General features: G+C 36.1%; 1 protein-coding gene and 1 pseudogene across 1 annotated transcript; both read left to right on the top strand.

The window, feature by feature from the left end:
* Positions 1 to 6,285: 6,285 nt before the first annotated feature.
* On the top strand, positions 6,286 to 8,249 carry LOC149007862 (UPF0496 protein At4g34320-like). The gene is made up of 4 exons (XM_089167175.1): positions 6,286 to 6,377; positions 6,786 to 6,851; positions 6,985 to 7,058; positions 7,216 to 8,249. Exons 1-4 carry the CDS (start codon positions 6,286 to 6,288, stop codon positions 8,247 to 8,249), a joined length of 1,266 nt encoding a protein of 421 aa, XP_089023301.1.
* Positions 8,250 to 19,781: 11,532 nt separating this feature from the next.
* Positions 19,782 to 22,983, top strand: LOC149007861 (F-box/FBD/LRR-repeat protein At1g13570-like; annotated as a pseudogene).
* Positions 22,984 to 24,513: the final 1,530 nt, after the last annotated feature.

Here is a 24,513-nt window from a genome sequence, read left to right as displayed (position 1 = left end):
CAAAGTGAGACTTTTGTTCAAAACTTCTCCTCTATTTATAAGCTCGCATGGACACCTTCAGAGAGTTACATCTATACTTAAGGTCACCTCCTTACAGCAAAACCCAAAACATGTACTGCAGGTAGCTTTGTCTTTATTTAAATTTCATCTTTTTTGTAAAAGCATTTACTCTTCTTTTTCCGCAAATCTTTCACTTGATTGTTGTATCCTTTGTCTTTATTTAAATGTCATCTTTTTTGTATTAGCTTTGTTGTCATTTTATTTTTTACACATAAATTATTGGTATCTTTTTTATATATTTTATTTATTTAAATGCGTAAAATTAAATCGAAATTGTTTTTCCTAGAAAAGAGAGTTTTTGAGGCAAATCTTTTTCTGTCCTTATTTTTCTTTGAAGTACCTTCAATTTTGGACTATCTATTATTTCTTTACCTACTTTTGAGTGGATACTTTTGAATTATCTTCCTAAGTCCTATCTTTAACTCAACGATTTTGTTTCTTTTTTTCCTATTTGAATTTTTGAAGAAACAATAATATTTTAATAATTTATATTTTTGATAAAATAAAAATACGATTAATCGTATTCTCTTAATAATTAAAATAATGAAATAAGAAACTAAAATCCTTATTTTAGATTCTATTAGTATTTTTGACATTTTAGTTACTAATTAATTACCTTTAGAAAAATTAAAAAAAAAAAATCTTCCTACATCCTATCTTTCCCTCAGCGATTTTATATTTTCTATTTTGGTAAAATAAAAATACGATCAATCTCGTACTCTCTTAATAAATAAAGTAATAAAATAAGAAACTAAAATTCCTTATTTGATATTACATTACTATTTTATTTTATTTCTTTTTTAAGAAAAGATAATCAAATCAAGAAGGTGAATTTTCTCCATCCCCACGATTTTAGTTTTCATTTTTATATTGTAAAAAAAATAATATAATTCTCTCCCTTTCTTACAAAATCCATATTCCTTTTTGTAAAGCCAAAATCCTTATATGGGATTCTTTTCTTTTTTCTTTTTTTTTTTAACTTACAATTATCCGAATATTCTTGATAGATTGTTGCCTTACAAACCTCATTCCTCTTATCTAAAATCTAAAATCCAAAATCCAAAAAAAAAAATAAAAAAAAAATAACTCCACTACTACAATTGGAAATCCAACTCTCCTCCAATTGTTATTAGGCTTCCACTATCCAACGAATTCGCTTACAACCTTGCTTACTGTTGAAACTTCTACCTTCCCTAGGGGAGGTCTTGGGTTCGCACCCACTCGGCGGCATTAATGTTTAAAGCTCCCCTGAGGATACAATTGTGGTGCGCACAAGCTGGCCCGGATGAACCTCAAATCACAAAAAAAAAAAAAAAAAAGAAGAAGAAGAAGAAGAAGAAGAAGAAGAAGAAGAAGAAGATCTTGAAGCCCTAACTTGCTGCTAGATCTTAACTTTTGTTTTTTCATTTTCAAATTCGGGAACCCTAAATCATTATCGGAGAGCATTGGTTTCTATTGCGAGAGATGAGGATATTCAGGAAACTAAGGCCTTATTGGATATAATCTACGAGAAGTATTCAAATTTTGGTGTTTGGAATTCTCCCCTCCATTATTCTGCAACTTAAGGCCACCTGAGGTAATATACATATTATTTCTCTGTTGTATTCGTATCAACGTCAATCTTAATATCTTCAATTCATGGGTACTACAATCGTTTCCTCTCATCGATGGCTTAATTGTTTTGAATCTTTAGATTGTCTCTCTCTCCTTGAATCAGGAGTTGATATTAATCTCCGGAATTATCGTGGACAAGTAAATCAATCCAACCGACCAATTTGATTTTTCTGTCCTTATCATTTTTTCTTCTTGCTCTGTATTGATTTTTTCGCTCCAAGTTCCTACTTTTCACAATGTTAGTTTTAGATTATTTAATTTGATTTTGGACCCTTCTTATTCAAAATGAGTTACTCATCTTGTTGAACAGACTACTTTGATGAAAGTTTGTTCTCTCCTTAAATGGATTGCGAATAGCATTTTATTTTGTTGCCTTAAATGGGCATTCTCGATGCATTAAACTCTTCATTGTGGAATATACTCCCAACATTCCTGATGTCGCCTTAAAAAAAATTGATAAACAAGAATCCAAAGAAGAATTCGATGAAGGGAACACATTACATTGTTCTTCTTTTGCTTTATGATATATTTAAAACTATTGATTTACGTTACTCTGTTTCATTTTCTTGTGACCAATGCTCTTTACAAAATAATAAATAAACCTGTCAACAGTATCATTACCTTCCACATGGTAGCATTAAGTGGAGATGCAGAGATTGTGTAATCGCTCTTAGACTTAGGTGCCTGCATTTTAAATATTATTGTGAGAGATGGTATAACAATTGATCTGATTGGTAATGCATTTTAGTGCTTGAGATTATCTAATAATTACTCATCTTTTGTTACAATAACAACTTATTCTAATCATGGTTGAAGATACAAGGCAATAATTTTCCTGTTCGATAGACGTAATGATTTTCATTTCCCTCTTAGAAAAAAATCAAAGATTGAATATCCAATGATTTTAATTTAATTTTGTATATCTAATTTCTTGTATTTGCATAAATTGATAACTTTTGAATTTGTGCATAACAATGCCACAAAATAATTCCGTTTAGACTAATGAATCTCTTGAAGTGATTTATTTCTTACATATGTCTTATTAAATTGCATTACTCAATTCCTTTTCCAGGGACTCAATATAATCATGTACCATGTTAGAAATCATCTATGCATGCATATGGAACTTATCTCAAGCCGCCCAACATTATCAATGATTTGTCTCACATGATCTGGCCAGCACTATTCTCAATTAAAATTTATGTGCAAAAACTAAGGAAGAAAATGTCCACTGATGTAGGTGATCTCCAAGATTTAGAAACTCATACTACAAGGTCAAGAGTTCGACTCTTCTTGTGGTTAAGGGTGAAACATTGCTGTATATGTATAAAGCTACACCAGGAGGATTTAATCTAGGTACGCACAAACTTCGGCTCCAAAAAAAAGAGAAAAATTAACAAATTTACCAAACCTCTATAAATATGACACTTAAATTATAAATTATCCATATGAAAGTGAAATTTGATTAGTGAATTTGAAATTTTCAGAAGAAGAAATTTAATAAATTGTCATGCAATTTAAGAAACCCTGTCACTCTTTCTAAAATTGGTAAATTTTATTGCTTTATTTATGTTATTCTTCATTTTCTATTTTTTAAATAAAAATCCAATCTTAACAAACCAAAGAATTGCCATAATTAGGAATTGATTGCTGGTGTTATATATTTTATTTTCTATTGGTACAAAACTCTCCAATGTTAGCACCTCTTAGATTTTATAGTCGAACTGTTTCGAACTTTAAAAGTATTTATGTTAAAAATGAATAACGAAGAAAATAAAATAAAAAAATAAAAACATATCCAAAAGAATACATAAACCTCAAAGATTTTCGATCATAATATAAAACATCAAAAGAATTTCAATGATGCTTGCTTTATATATCTTGTTTACTATTTGGTGAAAAGCCATTTAATGTAAATCATTCTGCACTTGGAATACCTCTTAGATATTAAAGTCAAAAAAATTTATACATTATAAAGAAAAAGAATACCTAAGCATTAGAATGACACTAATGAGCTACTATTATTTAAGTTAATCAATAACTTTAAGAATTGAATAACTAATGTTATAAATATAAATTAATGACTTCGAAAGTCATAAAATAAAATAATGTTTAATATGATTATTTATCATTTATTTTTTCAAATTTATAGTTACTTCAATTTTTATTTTTTCCCATATATCACTACGTGCATTTGCACATATATTTTTTACTAGTATATATATATGGTACTTAATTTGAATATGGATCATTCTATGACCAAAATTGAACCTAATTAAACAAAATTATGCTGATAGGAAGTTTTATGATATGTGCCTTCTTTACTTCACATATAAATTAGTAGACAAAATGAAAAAAGTCTTTATGATATATTGTTTGCTAAAGAAGAGTATGTGAGGTTTACAAGTAAAAAAAATAATAAAACATAAAAGAAAATTCTATTATTCTAATCATGTAGGACCTCTAAATACGTGGTTGACAGCCACCAAGTACGTGCTCCTCATCGGAGAGATGATCCAGATCAGTCAAAAACGCCACAGTAGCTTTCAACGCATTGGGTCCTCGTTATCCAAACAAATAGAATCTTCTCATGATGCACTTCAATAGAATCTTCTCATGATGCACTTCATTTTTTCGTATGTCATATCATGTTAACTTCTTTTTTTTTTTTCTTTTCGTATGTCATATCATATCACAGTAGTGGAGAAAGTAATAGATCACTTTTGTTGGAGAATTAGAAATGAATCTTTTGAAAGTAAAATAAGAATAAATAGAGGCTAAGTATAAGAAAGAAGTGAGAAAAATTAATTTAGATGGCGTGGTTCGGTATGGTTAAATAGTTTTGATACACAATTGACATCCTTAGCCAAGACTGAGGCAGCTATAGCCATTAAGTTTGATGATTTCATTGTAGAAGCTTTTAAGGGGTGCTAGGTTCTATCTGAAGGCCCACTTAGAGATAAAGCGAGCAGACGGTAATGGGGCCATTATTGCAGAACAAGTCTTCGAGAAGATGAAGGAGAAATTTCGTATGTACTGATTTTGCTCGTATTATTACCAAATAAAAAACATTTCTCCCATATTACACAACAGAATAAAAAACAAACATTTCGCTGGTTTTGGATTTTAATACCATTTTACCCTTTCAACTTGCAACTTTTTTGATTCAATTGTCACATAAAATTCAGTTAGGAACTGGTCCATAGTTTTCAACAAGTTGATTGTGAAAAATTGGATATGTGATTACATCAAATTCAAATAAATTGGTTCATTTTCTTGTATTTACTGTACTTTCTCAATCATTTAGTATATATATGCACTGCTGTGCACAACTGAGGATATTTTTTCCTTCATTTTTTCATATGCAAGAAGTGACGCATTCTTACCTTCTAGGCCTTTTTTTCATAAGAAGAACTTTGAACGTGTTGATAATTACCTCTATTTCTTGTTTGATATTTTAAAATAATCAAATTATACTTTACTTTTTTTTTTTTTTCTTCAATTGATTAAATAAAAAAGTTTCCCCCAAAGTTTACTTTTGTTGGAAAATTAGAAGCAAAGCTTTTGGGAGTAGAATAAAAATAAATTCCTTTTGAGGGTTGAATAAGAATAAATAGACAACTAAGTATAGGAGAGAGATAAACTAAATTTTGAAAAGATCTAGAAGCCTATCCCATTTTATTCTCTTTGGAATTCTTTGATCATCTTCAGGTCATTTCCAAAGTTTTCTGGTTTTTTTGGCCTCTCCTAGGTCACCACCATTCCATGAATTCGGATTACCTCTGATGGTCATTGAACACAAATTATAGCAGGGTCCACAGGGTTTAGGTGATGAAATTTTTTTCTTATTTTTATATTTTATTATTTTATATTTGTGGGTCTTACATGATTTGTGATTGTACCAGTGAGCACTCGTACTGGACACTATTAAATACTTTTTGAGGGTTTGAATAAGAATAATAGAGACTTAAGTATAGGAGAGAGAGAAATAAATTAAATTTTGAATAGATCTAGAAGCCTACCCCATTTTATCATCTTTGGAATTTTTTGACCAGCTTCAAGTCATTTCAAAAGTATTTTGGATGATAAATTTTTTTATTTTTTTACCTGTAGACCCCACATGATCTGTAAGTGTAATACTGGGGGATCACTCCCGCATTCCCTACCTCTCAGAAAGAAAGAAAAATGTTATGACTCATCACCATGTCCGTCACAAACTTACGTTCGTCCCCAACTTTCACCACCGCAGTAGCAACACATCTCCTCCGTTAATCCTCTTTTCACACCTGAAGCCGATAACTCGACCATCTCACATTGTCTATAAAATCTTGGAAGCCAAGGTAAAGTCGACCATAAGAACCAACTCTAGAGCTTCTCTGTTTTCTCAATTAATCCTCCTTCTTACCACTACTAGAAAAGGGTTCTTCCATTCTGTTTTTCTTTCTTCTGGGGAAAACCATGTTTGCAGGTTTCTTATTTATTCCCTTCTATTCAGCCTTGTTGTTTCTCTACGTTTTATAGATAAGAATTGTAGATATTGTCTTTCTTAGCTTCCGATTGGTTCCTAAACTTGACTGTTGATGATTAGAGCATTCCTAACCTAGTGGACTGATGGCTGGTGGTGGTGAAGCACATACAGTGCACCGTTGTTGGTGGCCGGAGGTGGGGAGTGCCTTCCAAGTACCAGGATTTAGTTCTTCCCAGTATCTTCAACCTTGGTCTCTCTCGCTCCAACCGATTTGAGTTCCCTTCTTCTTCCCCCACTTCATTCAAATCGATTTACTAGAACTTATTCGTCTTCCTTCTTTCCTTTGAAAAATGGCATGCAGAAGCAGCTTTTTGCCTTTAATCTCTTGAAAGCTGATTGAATCTGTCTCTTTCTAATTGAGTTTGAATATCTTATCCAATCACTTCTTTGTTGCTGGCTTTCATCAATCCATTCTCTTTCATGTTTCACACTTCCTTCTCCGCTGTGTCTCTTTTCTTCGCTCTTTACGTGTTCTAGTGACTTTTGCATTTTTTACTTTTTTTTTTTTTTTTTTTTTTTTTTCTGTCAATAGTGGTGAGGCTCGCTAAGTTCCACAACTCTAAAAACGTTTTTTCTTGTGCAGGTGTGGATCATCTATGGAATACTGCATCGAGCTGGATGGAAACAAGAATAAACACGATAACTTCAGGTACGCATAATAGGCTGCATTCGTTTGCAAGAATAAAGATGGGGTGGGAAAAAATGGGTAGGAAAATTCTTGAAAAAATAAATTTTTTTTTGCTTTTTCTCTATAAATTGTTTGATTGCTTGGGATGAGAAAGTTGTGGTGCTTTTGAAAGTATTTTTCACCTGTGGACCCCACATATTTGTGTAGTTGGAAAGCCGTCGGGAAGCAGTCTGTGCTCCCCCGACGTTGGGGTGAGGATCCAGACTCTTTTTTCTCACCCCCACCTTGCAAACAAACGCAGCCTAAGCTAACCCGGATGAAAAATGGAAAAGAAAATGAAAAAGGGATGTTTTTAAGTAATTAATTCTTTTAGGGTTGTTGTCAGGCTCCGAGCAACGCAGTCAAACAACAAGAGAGGCTCTGAGTCTGCCCATCTCAAATTTGCAGTCTTCCGATTCTACAGCTTTGCAGAGACAAGACATTCAATGGTTGGCTTATTGTTCAATGGACGAAATTACTGAGGGTTCTCCCAACATTACGTTGGAAAACATCCAAGACATCGTCGATGATACGACACTATCATGTAAAAACCAACAACTCTGGAACAACGTGCAAGATTGTCTTCAGAACAATGTGCAACTCCTCAAAATCTATGAGGCCTTGAAAAAATGCCTAGTTATAGCCGAGGAAAATCTTCAACAATTGATTGAGAAGAAGGAAGAAGTGGTGGATTTAGCGATTTTGGAGGAGAAACTGGAGAATTTCAAGGCTATTGTCAACCCATCGTTGGACGACTTGCAGCTCTTCCTGAACCAATTGACGTTGGAGAAGCTCCAACTTCAAATGGATACACTTGTTGATAAGTTCGCGTCCATGAAATTCTCGAGGGGCATGTTAAAAGTTATATCTTTCGTCACTCTTTGTTTTGGTGGAATTTCTTTGGTCACTGTTATTATCTCACTTGCGCTACTTTTTCGAGTGCCGCCTCATGTTGCTACTGTAGCGGCAACACTTATTTCAGGATGGTGTGGGGCATTTGTCTATAAATGGTTTGATTCATTTTGGACAGACCATGAGGATGCGCTGGAAGTAGAGATGAAACTAATTGCCTCAATGATACGTATAACTAAGGATGCAAGGAAGAACTTGTTTGAGATTAATGCGGCTGCTAGCTCCTTGTCAACGGAGATCCAGACTCTAATGCCGAATTTTGATCATACTACACCAAAATATGGGGAAGCAGTAATGAAGATTTTAGTGGAGAAGATCGAGCATACGTCCGCGGTTTTCTCTGAAGTCCTTCAAGATGTGACTGGAAACTTTGAGAGATGCACCCAAAATGTTGAGAGTGCTCAAACGACTGTTTTGAAGGCGGTAAATGAATATGCCAAATCCTTCATCTACACAAGACAAAGGTGAATACACGAATGGCTTAAGAAACCATCCGCCGCAGGAGGTGTTGAAAGAAACCATACTCTTTCCACCCTTGTGGCATGTCTTGGCCTCTTTAGGCGTTGGTACGTGATGAACGATATGTATATTATATATATATATATATATTTGTCTTTTTTTTGTGTTTAACTGTATTTTCTCTGTCGAATTTATAAATGAAGTCTTTAACTTCTTAACAAAAAAAAAAAACATACTCTTTAGTTATTTGATTTATCCCATCTATTTTCAAGAATTCAACTTTCATGAAAAAAGAAAAAAGAAAAACCCATAATAATGCAACAGAGAGAGAGAGAGAGTGAATGGAATATCCAAATTCAATGGTTGAGATCAAATCGCCCAATGTAAGGTGCCATTAAATTAAATTAAATTCGTATTTGGGATCCTGCAAAAGCAACAGTAAAAGCCTACGTCCTTCTTTTAGAAAAAGAAAGAAAAACCTGTATGTATACCTCCTTAAGTCGCGGCACTCTTCGCCGTCCTCCTCCGTTTTAGCTCCGCCTCCCTGTTCTTCGCTGTGCCGTACCGATGATGCTGGTGCTTCAGCTGTTTCCAAGTTACCGTTCAAAGAACTTAATTCTTTTCTAATCCAACTCCAGCTCTGGCGGGATGCATGGATCTGTTTGCAGTAACCTTCATTCAGTGAGTCAACGTGGAAAACCGTTCAAAGAAGAACTTCTTTCTAATCCAGCCCACTTCCAAAGCCTGCAAATTTGAGATCATCTCGATCGACCTGGGTTGTCTACTGCAAATTGGATTTGCACTAAAAGATGGGCAGAGCCTCTGCTTTACTCTTGCTGATCAATTGTCCTCATCAAATCTAGAACCATATATGGTGTCCACTTCAATAAAAGCAAGCATGGCAACTGCAAAGAAGGTATAAGGTGGAAGGAGGATGCCTGCGTTGGGATCCATCATAAGGGCTAAGGAAGGAAAAGCTTTTATGCATGCATGGTGACAAAACTTCAGTGTTGAAATTGCTTGGGTGCTGCGTGCGTACGGTGGAGATAGAAACGATCGAGGGTCGAGATTTAAGAGCTCAAGTGGCTGACCACTTTTAAGAGCATCTCTCAGAAGATACATTATGAAGAGAAAGTTCAAACATGACTGCGTGTAAAGAAAAACATATATATGGCCCATTTTCAAGAAAATTAGCACCGTGATATCCGGGGAGTTTCTGATTATCGATTCAATTATGGAGGCTAAGCCGACATTGACGATAACATTGATTCAGTTAGCGTCAAATCCTGGCTGTAATCTTGAATTAGATTATTGGATTGTGGTGTCACATTGATGCTAATCAAGTTGTTAGCCATCCTGAAATCACGCATCCATCCAATTAATGGAGATTTTGCATGGGTGATTGGTGGGGATTGGAACTCTTATCTTTCTTCACATGACAAGGTAGGGGGATTAACACTTAGAAATAGTAGATTATTTGATTTTCAAAACTTCACAAACAGCTCAAATCTGATCCCTATTCAAGCTCATGGATCGAAAACCACTTGGTGTAATAAACAAAGAGGAAGCAGGAGAGTGGAAGGTCTTATTGACAGGTTTCTAGCCAATCCCTTATGGATCTCCCAATTCCCTGAAGCTTTTGTTCAACATATCATCTTTACTAAATCTGATCATCATGCCCTGCTTCTTCATTTTGATCCTCCTGAAACAAAATTCAAGAAACCTTTCAGGTTTGAAAAATTTTGGTTATTAGAGCCCACTTTCTTTGATCTTGTCAATCAATATTGGAATATTCCATTGAGAGGCTCTCCCTGATTTCGGTTAGTCACAAAACTTAATACTCTCAAGCAGAAATTATACTTATGGAACAAGTCTACTGTTGGAGACTTACATAAAAGAGAATCTCAAATTAGATTGGATATTGAAGCTCTTATGAAATATCCTCCTAATTTAAGAGATACATCGTGGGAAATTAGAGAAAATCACCTTTTGGCTGCCCTTCGATTAACTCTAAATCAAATCAGCACTAAATGGCAACAAAAATCAAGAATTCAATGGAACCTATATGGTGATAGAAATACTCATTTCTTTCATCTCACAACTATGAAAAGAAGAGCTCGAAACAGAATCAAATGTCTTAATTTTCAAGGAAGCTCCCTTCATGATCAGAGTGAAATTGAAGAAGCCTTCATAAATCATTTCAAAGCAGTCTACTCATCATCCAATCCTGTCTTTGAAGACTCCTACTTTGAGCCCATCCAAAACAGAATCAACTCAGATCATATTCAGCTCTTGTCCAAACCTTTCACTGAAAGTGAAATATTTGAAGCACTCAGCAGCATCTCTAGTCTGAAATCACCTGGCCCTGATGGCTTCTCCAGTGGCTTCTTTCAATCCAGTTGGAGCTTGTGCAAATCTGATCTAATTGAGCATGTAAAACATTTCTTTGACACTGCTTCCTTCCCAGCACAAATCAATCAAACATTCATTTCTCTTATCCCCAAAGTTGATGTTCCAACTTCAGTCAATGAATTCAGGCCCATTAGCTTATGTAATGTTACATACAAAATCATTTCTAAGCTAATGGTGAGCAGAATCAAATTGATCTTGCCCCATCTCATTTCTTTCAATCAAAATGGTTTCATAAAAGGCCGACATATTCAAGACAACATTTTGATTGGCCATGAAATCATGCACAAGATAAATCAAAGGAAAAAAGGGAAGAAAGGCATAATGGCTATCAAGCTTGATATGAGTAAAGCTTTTGACAGAATGGAATGGTCATTTGTGGAGAGAGTTCTTAAAGCTTATGGATTTCCTTTAAATTGGATTAAGTGGATCATGTTCTGCATAACCACTCCTCAATTCTCCATCCTTATCAATGGTAAACCCTCTAGATTCTTTCACCCCTTTAGAGGTCTAAGACAAGGAGACCCTCTATCTTCTTATCTTTTTGTTCTATGTGCAGAACTACTCTCAAGTCACTTAGAAAAAGCCAGATTAAGCAAGAAGATTAGAGGTATTAAACTCTGCAAGGGAGGAGAAAGCATTTCACACTTAGCTTTTGCTGATGACCTCATTCTATTTGGTCAAGCAACTATCTCTGAAGCTAACCAATTTCTGAAGGTCATAAATAAATATTGTCTAGCTTCTGGTCAACAACTAAATAGACAGAAAAGCAGAGCTCATTACAGCAAGAGCACTCCAAACCAAACTAGAAATCTTCTTGCTGAAAAGTTCAATATCATTCCTACTTCTGATCTTGACATCTATCTCGGCATCCCATTGTTTAGTGGAAAGATCAAGCAACATCATTGTCAAAATCTTATTCAAAGAGTGAATCTTAGACTTCAGGGATGGAAAGCAAAACTCTTAAGCTCAGCTGGCAAAACAGTTCTTATTCAATCAGTCACACAAGCTCTTCCCTCTCACTACATGTCATGTTTCATCTTACCAAAGAAAATCCTCAATGAGTTGGACTCTTCCAATAGAAATTTCTTTTGGTCAAATGGAGAAAAATCTCACTTTCACTCCATCAACTGGAACACAATTTGTAAACCTAAGAGATTGGGAGGTCTTAACATCAAAAATATGGAAATGTGGAATCTTGCTCTTATTGCTAAAAGAGCTTGGGAACTTATAATTGGTAAGCAATCACTTTGGTACAAATTAATGAAGGAAAAATACTTCAGAAACTGTAACTTTTTGCAAGCCACAGCTCCTATTAATGCATCATGGGGATGGAGATCCATTATCAAAGTAAAAGACTTGATGCTACTTGGCATTATGCATATGGTTGGCAATGGCAATAACATCAATCCATGGATGGATAGATGGATCCCAGATACTCCAGCTCTTCAAGCTCCACTGCCACTTCCAGGTGAGTCCCCTAACCTAGTATCTTCCTTTATAGATACTTGAAACAACTAAATGGAATGAGGACAAGGTCAGAGATTGGTGGCCGAATGATTTGGCAGAAAAAATTCTTAGCATTCCATTATCATTATTGAGTTGTCAAGACAAAATTATGTGGGAGAAAACATCAACTGGCATTTTTACAGTTGCTTCAGCTTATAGATTTTTTTCGGAAAATCATAATCAAAGTCCTTCAATACCATGGCTTGTCTTATGGCACCTCCCACTGCCTCCCAAAGTAATTCATTTTGTTTGGAAACTGCTACATGGAAAGCTCCCCACACCCGCTCTTTTATCTGAAAGAGGGTGTAGAATCAATGATATTTGCTCACTCTGTTCACAAGAAAGGGCCACTACTAATCATATCTTTCTTCATTGTCACTTTGCCAAACAGGTATGGTCAAAGCTCAGAATTTGTTGGTGGAATCAATCCACAAATCTTATAGATCAGATTTCTCAGTGGTTAAATTTAGCAAGAAGAAACAATTCAGCATTGGAGGCACTCATACAACACTTACTCATCTTTGTGGCACATTTGGATGGCTTTCAATAATGCTTGTTTACTCTAGACCGGTGAGTAATCCATATCATATATGGAGATCTGCTCGATCAACAATTGCAGAGCATCTAGCCCTTCATCAAGATAGCAAATCAAGAAAAGAGTTCAAAAGCATTAAATGGAGTGCACCTCCTTTGCATTACATCAAAATCAATGTTGATGGATCTGCAATCAGCAAGGGTTCCAACAGCTTCCAGTCAGGATTTGGTGGTATTGCTCGTGATCACTTGGGTCACACTCTCTTCACCTTCTTCCGCAAAGGAGGAAACTCACAAGCCATTCAAATGGAAGCTGCTGCAATTCGAGAAGGTCTAAAGCTGGCTATCTCTCTCAATCTAAAGCGAGTAATTATTGAAAGTGACAATGAAGTCATGTTGTTAATCCGATTAACAAGAAGTCGGAGACTCCACCTTGGAAGATCAGTCATTATATACATGATATCTTCAGCCTTTCCTCTCTGTTTGATGTTTTAATTGTAAATCATACTCATAGAGAAGGCAACTCAGTAGCCGATAGATTAGCTTCTTATCTGCTGCTTCTCGGGCATCTTATTTTTCGCTCTCTCCCCCCCCTTTCGTTCTTTGGCTTTTGCACTTTGATGTAATTGGTACTTTGTATCCCAGGGGCTTCTCTTTTAAATGAATAAAGCTCTTCACCAAAAAAAAAAAAAAGAGAGAGAGAGGGGGGTGAGAGATTTTCCCTTCCTTTTTTTTTTTTTTTTTTTTTTTTTAACACTCACCTCACAAAAAAAAAAGTGTGTATTTTTTTTTTTTTTTAAAAATTATTTCCCCCAAAAAACTATATCCTCCCAGTAAACTGTTTTTTTGTGGTCTTTTTTTACATTACATACTTAGCCCCCAAGAGAGGGGGAGAGAGAGAAACAAAACCCAACACCCATCTTTTTTTTTTTTTTTTTAAACCACCCCCCCCCCCCCCCACAAAAGAGGGGGGGGTTCTCCTTTTTTTTTAAAAAAAAAAAACCCCCAAAACCCCACCCGCCCCGCCAGGACCGTTTTTTTGTGGGGCTTTTTTTTCACTACCACCCCCGCCCCCCCGAGAAAGTGGAATAAAAATAAGCTTAATTGGACACTAGAGATGGCTAGAGTACTTAATTAGCTATTAGTAATTAACTAGAGTTTACTGTCATACTTGGAGAATATTGAATGGCATATTTCGCACTGTGTTGCTCAGACTAATACAAGAATGACTCTTGTACGAGAATCAGATCCAAACTCAGTTAAGACAAGGTAGGGAAGCCTAACCAGACCTTGTGTATATTGAGTTCTCACACTATTCTTAGTCTCACTTTACAACCATGGCCACCCTCTCTGACAAACTTGATCTTCTTCTTCTTCTTCTTCTTCTTCTTCCTCTTCTTCTTCTTTATGAAATTCGCTTTTTGTTTGTTCCTTTTCTCCTTCCATCTTCTGCTACTCATTTATGCCACACCGATATATGCTATACATCAACTGGGTGATTTTGTACCTGATACAGGAAACCTCATCCATTAAAGTGAATCTTTAGCAGCTTCTGTGATTGCCCATCTCCCCTATGATATTTCTTTGTTAATTTAAACCTTACTGGAAGATGCTCCAATGGTTTTTTATGATCGATTATATTGGTAACAAGATCTTCTTTGATAAATATTTTTCTAGTTTTCACAAATTAATCTCCTACCGTAAATCATTTTTAACACTATACAATGTTTTGCAGCTTCCATTACAATTATATTTGGTTTTTAATTAGTTACTTCTAATTTTGCTTGTTACATGAACTTCATAGGATGTACGAAGAAACTTAAAAGATCAATTTTCTTTGTGGGGGGGAGATCGGTGGTAATGATTGTAATTATGCCTTATTGGAAGGCAAAACCATGGATGAGCTACAAGATTTTTGTGCCTCGTGTTGTTCAATCCATCAAAATAACTGTTATGGTGACTTTCCTAATTTCTATATTTGATATTCTTTAAAAAAATAAAATAAAATTTCTATATTTGATTAAGAATTGTTTCTATACCGATAACAATCTTGTATTCCACTGTTTGGATTAGTGTGTTGTTTTCAAAAAACCATTACGAGGTTATAATAGCCTAGTGTGTGGGATTGCAACAGGGTCGGGTTTGGCCAAGGTCATAACAGTGTAGTGAATAATGACTGCAACAAGGTCACTCTTCGGCCAAGGTCCTAATAGCATAGTGTATAGGACTGCAACACGGTCGACCAAGGTCATAAAAGCTTAGTGTATAGGACTACAACAGGTCGGATTCGGCCGAACTAGTTAAAACCTTGAGTCTACTTTGAATGCTTTAGCATGACCTTGACACGATTCGAATAGGTTGCTAGGTCAAACACTCAATTAACCTTGTCCATGACTCTAAGTACAAAATAATAAAAGAATACATATTTGCATATTATCGCTTTATATTTATCCAAAAATATCTTACACGGTTGTAGAGTTAGGCAAGGCTAGACGAAACTAGCTCACTCTACCATAACCCAACCTTGACCCTAATATAGGCCCATCCTAGCCCGTTAGAGCCGAAATTTTAAGCACAAACTCTATTTGTGCTCAGGACAGTTAGGGACAAATTTAGCCATCAATGCCAAACTTATAACCAAAGAACTAAATTTCGTTTGTTTCGCCGGTTCGCCGCCCGGCGAATTGGGCCAAATGGCGAAATCTCTCCAAAGTTCGCCTGAAATATCGAAGTTTCGAGATCGTCCCGCCCGGCCCCGCTACTATTATACTGATTCTCTTCTACTTCTTCCTCTTCCAACTCACCACCGCTGCTACTGTTTCTTTTCTTCTTTTCTGTTTCTTCCTCTTCCAACAGCGGCCGAACCTGCTACTGCTTCAATTTTTTTTTCTGGTTGAGCAAAAAGTAGTTTGTTTTGAATAAAATATTGAAATTACTGAACATCACTTTTGTGTATCAGAGTGTATATATGGATGAGACAAAATCAAATATTTTAATGGAAAAGGAATTTAACTGATCAATCAGAAATGAAATATGAGCTCAGAACTTGAAAACACGGTAGAAAACTGAAACTTTTGTTTCATTTGTTTCCCTAACAAGTGATTATTTTTTTAACCCCCTCTTTTCTCTCACCTTGTGGGTTGAAAGTGAGGACTTGCAAGTACTCCCACTGCTACTACTACTTAGGTTTATATAAGTATAAAATATTTAATAATAAAATAAATATTAAACAACTAATAGAAATGATTGACTTAAAAGTGCAATTATGTTGCAATATGAAACCATATGAGATGGATGAATAAAGAAATTAAGTAACTAATCGCAAAACTGCTACAACATTTATTGTCTTAATGACACCAGTAAAACTGATGACATACATCATTGTTATATTTAGATTTTTATAAAATTCAATTCAAGATAGAACAAAACATCTGGAAACCAAAACCGTTCTAGATGCATGAAGAAAGAGATTAACTATGAAGCTCAAGATTAATTACAATTCAAGCAAGGTTAATTCGGGGGTGTAATAGCAATTTGACCTAAGTTTTAATGTGAAATGTTATTTATACCCTGTTACCCCACCCTTTTATTAAAAAGAAAAACCACGATTACAACCTACAGATAAAACATCAAATAACATAAACAACCTAATAGAAGTAGGGGGGGTGTGAACATGTAGAAAAGCATCCTGGGATAAGGCTCCTTCCTTAGCCAACACATCAGCAACAAAGTTGGCTTCCCTTGGGACATGAGTGAAGGAAATGGATGCAAATGATGCTGCCAAGATGGTGATGTCTTTGATAATTGGATAAAGTTTCCAAGGCACGTCATGGGGAAATTTTTGAATGATAGCTATCAAAGCTTGATTATCACTCTCCATCATTATTCGGGTCACTTGGAAATCTTGTGCCCATGTCATTGCCCTTCTCATTGCCAGTGCTTCCAAGGTCAGAATATCTTGTGATTTAGAACCCTGTCCAAAGGCAAATAACATTTCTCCCAAATGGTTCCTGGCAATGCCCCCATATCCTGCTTGTTGCTGTTCCTTATAATATGAGCCATCGACATTGAGCTTGATACAATGAGGAGGAGGTGCAATCCATTTTATAACTTCGTAAGTTGGAGATGGCGTAGGAACTCGAGGCTCAGGAGAAATGTAAAATTGTAAGCCTTTCCAAATCTGGAAAGCTAGCTGTGCTGGTTGAAGAGAATTAGGCGAGGAGATTTGACTCACATAAGACTTCCAAAGAAGCCATAATGCAAGAAGAGAGCTAAGAAATATGTCTACGCCTTCTTTCCTTAGAGCTAGAGCTACAGACTGTTCCACCACATCTTTAATGGAAGAAGCTCCAAGCAGGGCCGAGAAATGAAGATCATGCCATATTGCAGAAGCATAGCGGCATTGTAGAAAGATGTGATCCGGCGATGCCTCCATATTACCACAGAAAAGACATGCAATTGGGATATTACAACCACGCGCAGCAAGAAGATCAGCGGTTGGAAGCTTTTGATGAAGGAGTTTCCATAGAAAATGTAGGGCCCTTGGTGGAAGTGATAATTTCCAAAGGAGGCTCCATGTGTTAATCTGCCTAAAATTGTGATTTTTCTGCTGAGCACACGCTATGTTGTAGGCGGATTTCATCAGAAATTTCCCCGATGAAGTCCAGCTCCAAATGATGCGGTCCTCCATATGAAAAAGAGGAATTTGTATTGATAGTATTTTCTCCACCACTTCACTCGGCCACCATTCCCCGTAAGAGAGTACGATTCCATGAGCGAGAATTGGTATTTATCAGCTCAGCTACCTTAATCGGACCTTTCCATGCTAACGGGTAACAACCCCGATCCATCAAAGTATCTGGGATCCAATTTGCCTGCCAAGGGTGAATACGTTCTCCATTACCCACTTGCATGAACAAACCCTTTTTCATCAGATCATGTCCCATTAGTATAGATTTCCAGCCCCAAGAATCTGTGACTTGAGGGTTAACTTCAACAAATGAAGAGTGTTTGCAATATTTTTGTAGCATCAGTCGACCCCACAGAGAAGATGGATTCTGGAGTAATTCCCATGCCTTCCGAGACAGAAGAGCTAGGTTGAAATTTTGAAGATTGCGGATGTTTAAACCGCCGGCAGATTTTGAAGCACACATAGTGTTCCAATCCACAGTATGTACATGTTGTTTATCCCCAGTTGACCAAAAGAACGATCTCATTGCTTGTTCCATACGCACTAAAGAGCTAGCCTGCATCTTAAAACAAGACATAAAGTGTGTAGGCATAGCTGCTAAAGTAGACTGTATAAGAACAAGCTTACCTGGTGCTGAGAGTAGCTTAGCTTTCCATCCTTGTAAGCGTTTATTTACCCGGTCAAGGAGCGTTAGACAGTGCTTCTTTTTCAATTTTCCGGTTAAGAGAGGAATTCCCAAATAAATATCCATCTCAGAAGTGGGAGTGATGTGAAAATGAGTGGATAATGCACGTTTCATACTCGCAGTGGGTACTGCGGCTATAATGTGCCCGTGTTTTTTGTACGTTAAGCTCTTGGCCGGATGCGGAACAATAGCGCTGTATAATCTGGGCAAAAGCACGAGCTTCTGACTTAGTTGCTTGACCAAACAGAATTAGATCATCAGCAAAAGCAAGGTGCGATATCTTCTCCCCGCCCTGAGATAATGAAATACCCTTCAGTTTCCGTTGATGAACTCCTAGCTCCAAATGAGAAGATAATAACTCCGCACAAAGAATGAAAAGATATGGCGATAAAGGATCTCCCTCTCGAAGGCCTCGTGAAGGGGTAACACAATCAGCTATGGAACCATTGACGAGTAGAGAATAATTCACTGTTTTAACACAAAACATAATCCAATCAATCCACTGAGCTGGAAATCCATAGGCAACAAGAGCTTTCTGAAGAAAACTCCACTCTAGCCGATCATAAGCCTTGCTCATATCCAACAAGAGCTTTCTGAGAATAATTCACTGTTTTAAACAACGTATGAGAAACCATGCATGAATTAGCTCTTTGTGATTACGAGTATAATTACATGCCTTTTGCGTTAAGGGGATTGGTTAGTAATTGTTATGTAGAACTATTTATTAATGGGAGGTGATAACAAGAAGTAGTCCACAATAGCCTACTTCCTCATTGTGTAAATGGTTAAGGGATAATCATTCTAATTAACACTCTCTTTAATTGAAGCATTTCGAGGCTTCTTAGCTTGATTTAGCTCCATTCTTATAAGGGCAAATTATATATAAACCCCCTCTATTTGCAATCAATTATATTTACTATTCCAAAAAAAATTAATTACAGATGTCCCCTTATTGCTTCAGCAAAGCTGTCCACTTATAGCTTTCAATTCTTAACGGTAGAGGGCATTTGTAATTGATTTTTTTTTAGGAATAGTAGATATAGTTGACTACAAACACATGGGGTTTATATGTAATTTTCCCTTCTTATAATCTTTCTTCTGTATTAACTCTTCACTTAGTTTTCTCAAATTGAAACTGAACCAAATAAACCAACATAAAACAAAAAGTAACGGCCATGGCCATATAGTGTGGCATGGGCTATTTAAATGGGCTTTGGTCCAAGTTTAAGCGAGAAAAGTAGGAATGGGCCTATATCGTTTAAATCATTCACCTGGTTTAATTTTTGTTTTTGTTTTTTGTTTTTTAATTTTTTTAGTTTAAATAAGAAGGAACAGTTTAATTTAGAATCTGTCTTGGTTTATTTTTTATTTTAAATATTTTCGAATTTCTAGGATTCTAGTTTCCTAGTTTGAAAGGGTTTCTCGGTTAGCAAAAATGGTCTTAATTCTTAAATTAGAAGTCTTTGTAATTTTAGCTTAAAAAACTTAGTATAAAATCTTATGCCTTGTGCCGAATTGATTGTTGGAGTTACATTTTCCGCATCAGGTTTCTTTGGGTTTTGAAGGATTAATTGCTTCCCATTAGTAGTGCATGTGTTCGTTCAACTTCCTCACATCAGACTATCACTAGCACAAACTGAAAAATTGAGATCTTTTTCGCTTACAACTACTACTTGAACCAAAATAATCTCTCCTGTGATATATTGCATGAAGAATGCCGCCTATCAATTCTTTGTAAGTCTCTCTGGCAAGCTTCAGGGTTCTTTCTGTTTCTGCTTCTTCTTCTAGTTTTTATGGAATTCCTTATTTAACCTAGATGAAGCATAACAGAGAGAGAGAGAGATGGGTCTATTTTTTAATAATTTGAATTTCTATTATACTTGCAATAGCTGTTTTGATGCTAAGAGTAGCAGAAGCTTTCATTGGTTTGATGTTGTCTTTTATCATATTAGAAATCTGGTTTCAGTTTCCTAATATTTATCTTTGTCATACTACTTTCACTTGCAGATTGAGTGATCTTCCAGAAGATATAATAGAAAACATATTTTCGCGTATATTAATCAGAGATGTGGTGAGGACCAGTGTTCTAGCAACTAACTGGAGATACAGATGGACCTCAGTGCCTCATCTCATATTCAATGATGAGTGTATACCAGGTTTCAGTGGTTTAGAGGCTCATGCTAGGCTTGTGAGAATTATCAATCAGGTTCTCCTAATTCATAAAGGTCCAATTCAGACATTAATTATCTCTAGTTCGCATTTGCAAGCCTGCCCGGAGATTAACAGTTGGATTCTTTACCTCTCATTGTCCAGTAGTTCTTTAAAAGAATTTAAACTACAGATTTCTAAAAACTCCCCTCATCGTCATATTGTTCCTCTGTGCTTGTTCTCCTTTAATCATTTGATTTGTCTTCAACTGGTTCACTGCAAAGTAATCATACCTCCTTCATCATCATTCAATAGCCTTAGCCGTCTCAGAAGTCTGGATTTTCGAAGTGTTACAGTCTGTAATACATCACTGAAATGTTTGATTTCTTCATGCACTGCACTAGAAAGGTTGGAATTGAATGACATTGATGGTGTTACTCATTTGGAGATCAGCAATCCACAACTCAGGTTCCTGGCTGTACGTGGAGGGTTCATTGTTGTATACCTCAATAATTTAAGTGGTTTACTTCGTGCGATTTTCACTGCATCATCTATGCCTCCCCCCCACCAACTGGCAACCTTCAATTTTAGTAAGTTTCTGGGCTCTCTACTTAGTGCTCAAGTGCTCTGCTTGGAAGGCCATTATATGAAGGTAATAGAACATGTGGTTTTCATATTCACTCTGTAATTTGTCAAAAATCTTTTATGTTTACTTCTGCTTGCATTCTATTGTAGGCCCTAGCCGATAGTAATGTGGCAAGCAGGAGCCCATCTACATATGTTCACTTGAGGAGCATCTTATTCCATTTAAATGCAGATGATATGAAACAGATTTCAGTTGCTAAATATTTACTTACCAGCTGCCCTAATTTGGATTATGTTGGCATCTCGGTAACTTACATCTAGCAGCACTATCCTTTTACCTTTTTGTTTTTTCATTGCTCTTTCTTCTCATTAACTTATTTAATCTTCCAGCTCTGGCATGGTCATAAACCTCTCCTAAATCTGGAACAAACAAGAGATCGGTTAGAGTTGGTGTCTTCATTCAATAGACTCCGGATTGTACATCTCTTCAATGTCCGTGGCACGGATATTGAGTTGGCACTTGTTCAATTTATTCTTGCCAATTCCCCAGCGCTCGAGAAAATGAAAATCAGACTTCCAAAGACAGGCACTAACGCAGTGTTCAACTTCTCTTACGAGTTAATGCAATTCAGAAAAGCCTATCCAAGAGTGGAAATCACGTATATGGACACTACTACTTTTTGGGACTGGTTGCGTCAATTCATAAGGTAGAGCCTCACCAAGAGCAGAAATTGCGTATATAAAGCCTCATACATGATACTAGTTGATAAGCATTTGAGTTGTGTTCAAGGTCCCTCCTTAAGTGTCTTAGGTGTCTGAAATCACATTTGTATGTTTTGAAGAACAGTATTAATGTTGTCAATTGAGACTAGTGACCAAGGTTTTAAGTTCTATAGTTTGCTAATAATTTCTTAGCATTTCATGTTTGCCGGACAATTTTCAGTTGTACTCTCAAGTGTTGCACTTGACTAATTCTCCATTTAGGCATTGTGGATTTTTGAGTATGAAACTGCTGTGTCTCAGTCACACAGGTATGCTAATTCTGAATTTGTAAGAAAGCTGTAGATGGTAAGATTTTAGTAATGCTTAGTAGGATTTTATGTTTCTGGTTGAGCAATGTTGGATTCTTTGCATCCATTTTTCTGTATCTGTACTGTAGTTCATTATTATCCGTTCTCTAAAATTCTGATTTGTTTGGCTTCATTTGATTTTTTGATTTAACTTGTTTTAGTACTGCCACTTGTTTCCTAACTCGAGTTACCATCTAGCCATTGAGAGATTTGCCAGACTTGTTCAACAGAGAAAGATCATTGGATCAGATAGTCACATCATTATGACTTGTCTGTTTTATCAGTTTTGTCCTTGAATAGTCCTGTTTCTCTGTTTCAGTAAACCTGGTTCTGCCAATCCACTTGCAGATTTCTCCTTAGGAACTGAATTAGCAATATTTCTAATGTTATTTTGTTGGAAGTCAGAGAACAAAGAAGATTGTGAAGGGGGGAATCCCTTCCCCATTATTTCATGTAAGGATTCAGTGCATAGTAAAAGTCCTCCATGTTGTGAACTTCATTGAAGAAATTCTCTGCAGTATTTTCACCACAGAAGCTGCAATGCTCATGAACCGGTTTCTCAATGTTTTTTTTTTCAAAGAACCTTGGCATTTCAATGCCATACACATGAGCAATGAGCAAGAAACTTTGAAGTAATTCCTGCTGTCTTTGTTCAGTACAAGGGGTATTTGTAGGTGGATTTGGGACTTCATTAACATTAGTAAGATCAAAAGCCACTGCAATCTGAAAGAGATCATCATAGATTCAAGTAACATCAAGTAAAAGACCTTGTCTCTTTGGTGGAGTTGCTGATTACGGCATTAGAAGGGAAAGAGTTTCTGGTTCAGAAGATGAGCCATACATCTTCATCAGTCCAGTAATGGTCTCTTTGAATCGTGTGCTGGTGGAGAAAACCGTTCCTCCATCAAAAACAGAGGCCAGAATTTTGCTTCCTGAGAAAACATCCAAGCTGAACTTTGGTAGAGTTGTTGCGGTGGATCCTGGATATCATGATAAGGATGGGAAACTTATTCCTATTGTTGTAGAAGAGGGAGACTACAACAGTAAACTCAGGTGATAAAAGAGTACCATTTGTATAGAGATGATGATATACTGAGCACACTGAATGGCTGATGTATCTTATGGACCCTAACTAGGTTAGAGAGAAATTTTATGGTGGATCCCATTGGAATGAGGCTGTTTTTAATATGTAGAAGAGTTATTGATGCTGCATATTAACAAGTTGTGGTCGGGTTTAGAATTTGTGAAAACACTTGCCATAAGCATAATTGGAGAAACAGATTTAAGAAGCTAAAGAATTTCTTTGGATCCTTTCTTGAGTGAAAATATAGCATGCTTCCTCTTTTGTGGTATTCAAGGAACAGTTGGTCGTGATTCAAGCCCTGCAAATTGGCTGATTATTCCTGAAGTATGTTAGGCCCCTGACTCGAGTCTACACCAGAAAGAACCATCACAGCAGCAGGGCCAACCAATGAATGAAACTAATTTTGCTGTCAGTTACATGGTCTTACTGGGAGTCAGGGAGTTAGTTGCTTCTGATGTTTTTGTTTGGGGGGAAAGAGAGAGGGGAGATTTCTTAGAATTGGGTTTGGGCAAGGAGACTTGCAGGAGAGTACTGGCTTCTCATAGGCAAGGTGGTGTTACTTGGTTTCTGTTAACACTATAATCTTATAATCTGTACTTGCTGTTTTATTCTATTCTGGGCTGAAACTAATCCATTCTAAGGTCTAATTGTAAGTGATTCTAAAGGAAAGATAACCCTGCTGCCATTGGGTTCCTAACAAAGTATCAGTGTAATTCGAAATTCAAATGAATCCCTTCATTGAAAATTAGGAAGTATGTCTAGACATTAGTTTCTCGCCTTCATTGTTATAGTTTCAGTTCTTTGTACAGAAGTGCAATCTAAATACATAATTGAATCAAAAGAATCTTGGTGGATTTGCACCACCATCCTCTTGTAAGATGCTTATGTTCCAAGTGCTCTACTCATTGAACTAATGATTCACTGCTTCAGACTTTATCAAAACAATTTTTTATCAATAAGAAATCGTATATAGAGGTGTGTACTCACAAGTATATGGTTTGCTAGGTATCAAGCATTGTCCTTGCAAGAACCAAAACCAAAGAATGAATAAACAGGGAAGAGAATTGGTTACCTCAAAGTCACCAGTATCATGTGTATTGTGCTTTGGTATGCCTGCAACTTCCCTTGAGTGACAAAATTCCTTGATGGAATGCATCATTTCATCCTAAGATGGCAGTGTTCTTTTCCTGCACATGAGTTGAGCAATTCATTTTGATTGTGATTCAAAGAAAGGGAAGCCTATGATCTATTTATTCAAAGTCGAAGAGAATTTGTCAATGACTTCTCCTTAGTGATGCATGGTTTAGATCTCCCATTTTAGCATAGGTTGAATTGAAAGCACACAGTTCACACTTCACAGGTAATGATATTTACCTTCCTGGGTATGCCAACAAATTAGAGAGAAGGACAAGTAATGGTGGGAATGCATGCTCATATAATCAAATTCATATTAATACAATTCTTGCGTCTTTGCTCTTCCCTATAGTCTGAAGAAGGAGTTGGCTATGTTTAAGTTTGGATGATACATTTTACTGACCTTTATAGAGAGAGAAACCCAA

The sequence above is a fragment of the Hakea prostrata genome, chromosome 8 (assembly GCF_041222555.1).
Source record: "Hakea prostrata isolate BN-2017 chromosome 8, UWA_Hpros_2, whole genome shotgun sequence".
Taxonomy (NCBI): domain Eukaryota; kingdom Viridiplantae; phylum Streptophyta; class Magnoliopsida; order Proteales; family Proteaceae; genus Hakea; species Hakea prostrata.
Note: the sequence above shows the minus strand (reverse complement) of the source record. Positions and strands in the feature narration are given on the sequence as shown.

Bases quoted from the DNA above. Each gene is read 5' to 3' on its own strand.
- LOC149007862 (XM_089167175.1), top strand. From the start codon at position 6,286: ATGGCTGGTGGTGGTGAAGCACATACAGTGCACCGTTGTTGGTGGCCG. The intron at 6,852-6,984 runs GTACGCATAATA...GGGATGAGAAAG, and splicing joins AATAAACACGATAACTTCAG to TTGTGGTGCTTTTGAAAGTA. The intron at 7,059-7,215 runs GTCTGTGCTCCC...GGTTGTTGTCAG, and splicing joins TGGAAAGCCGTCGGGAAGCA to GCTCCGAGCAACGCAGTCAA.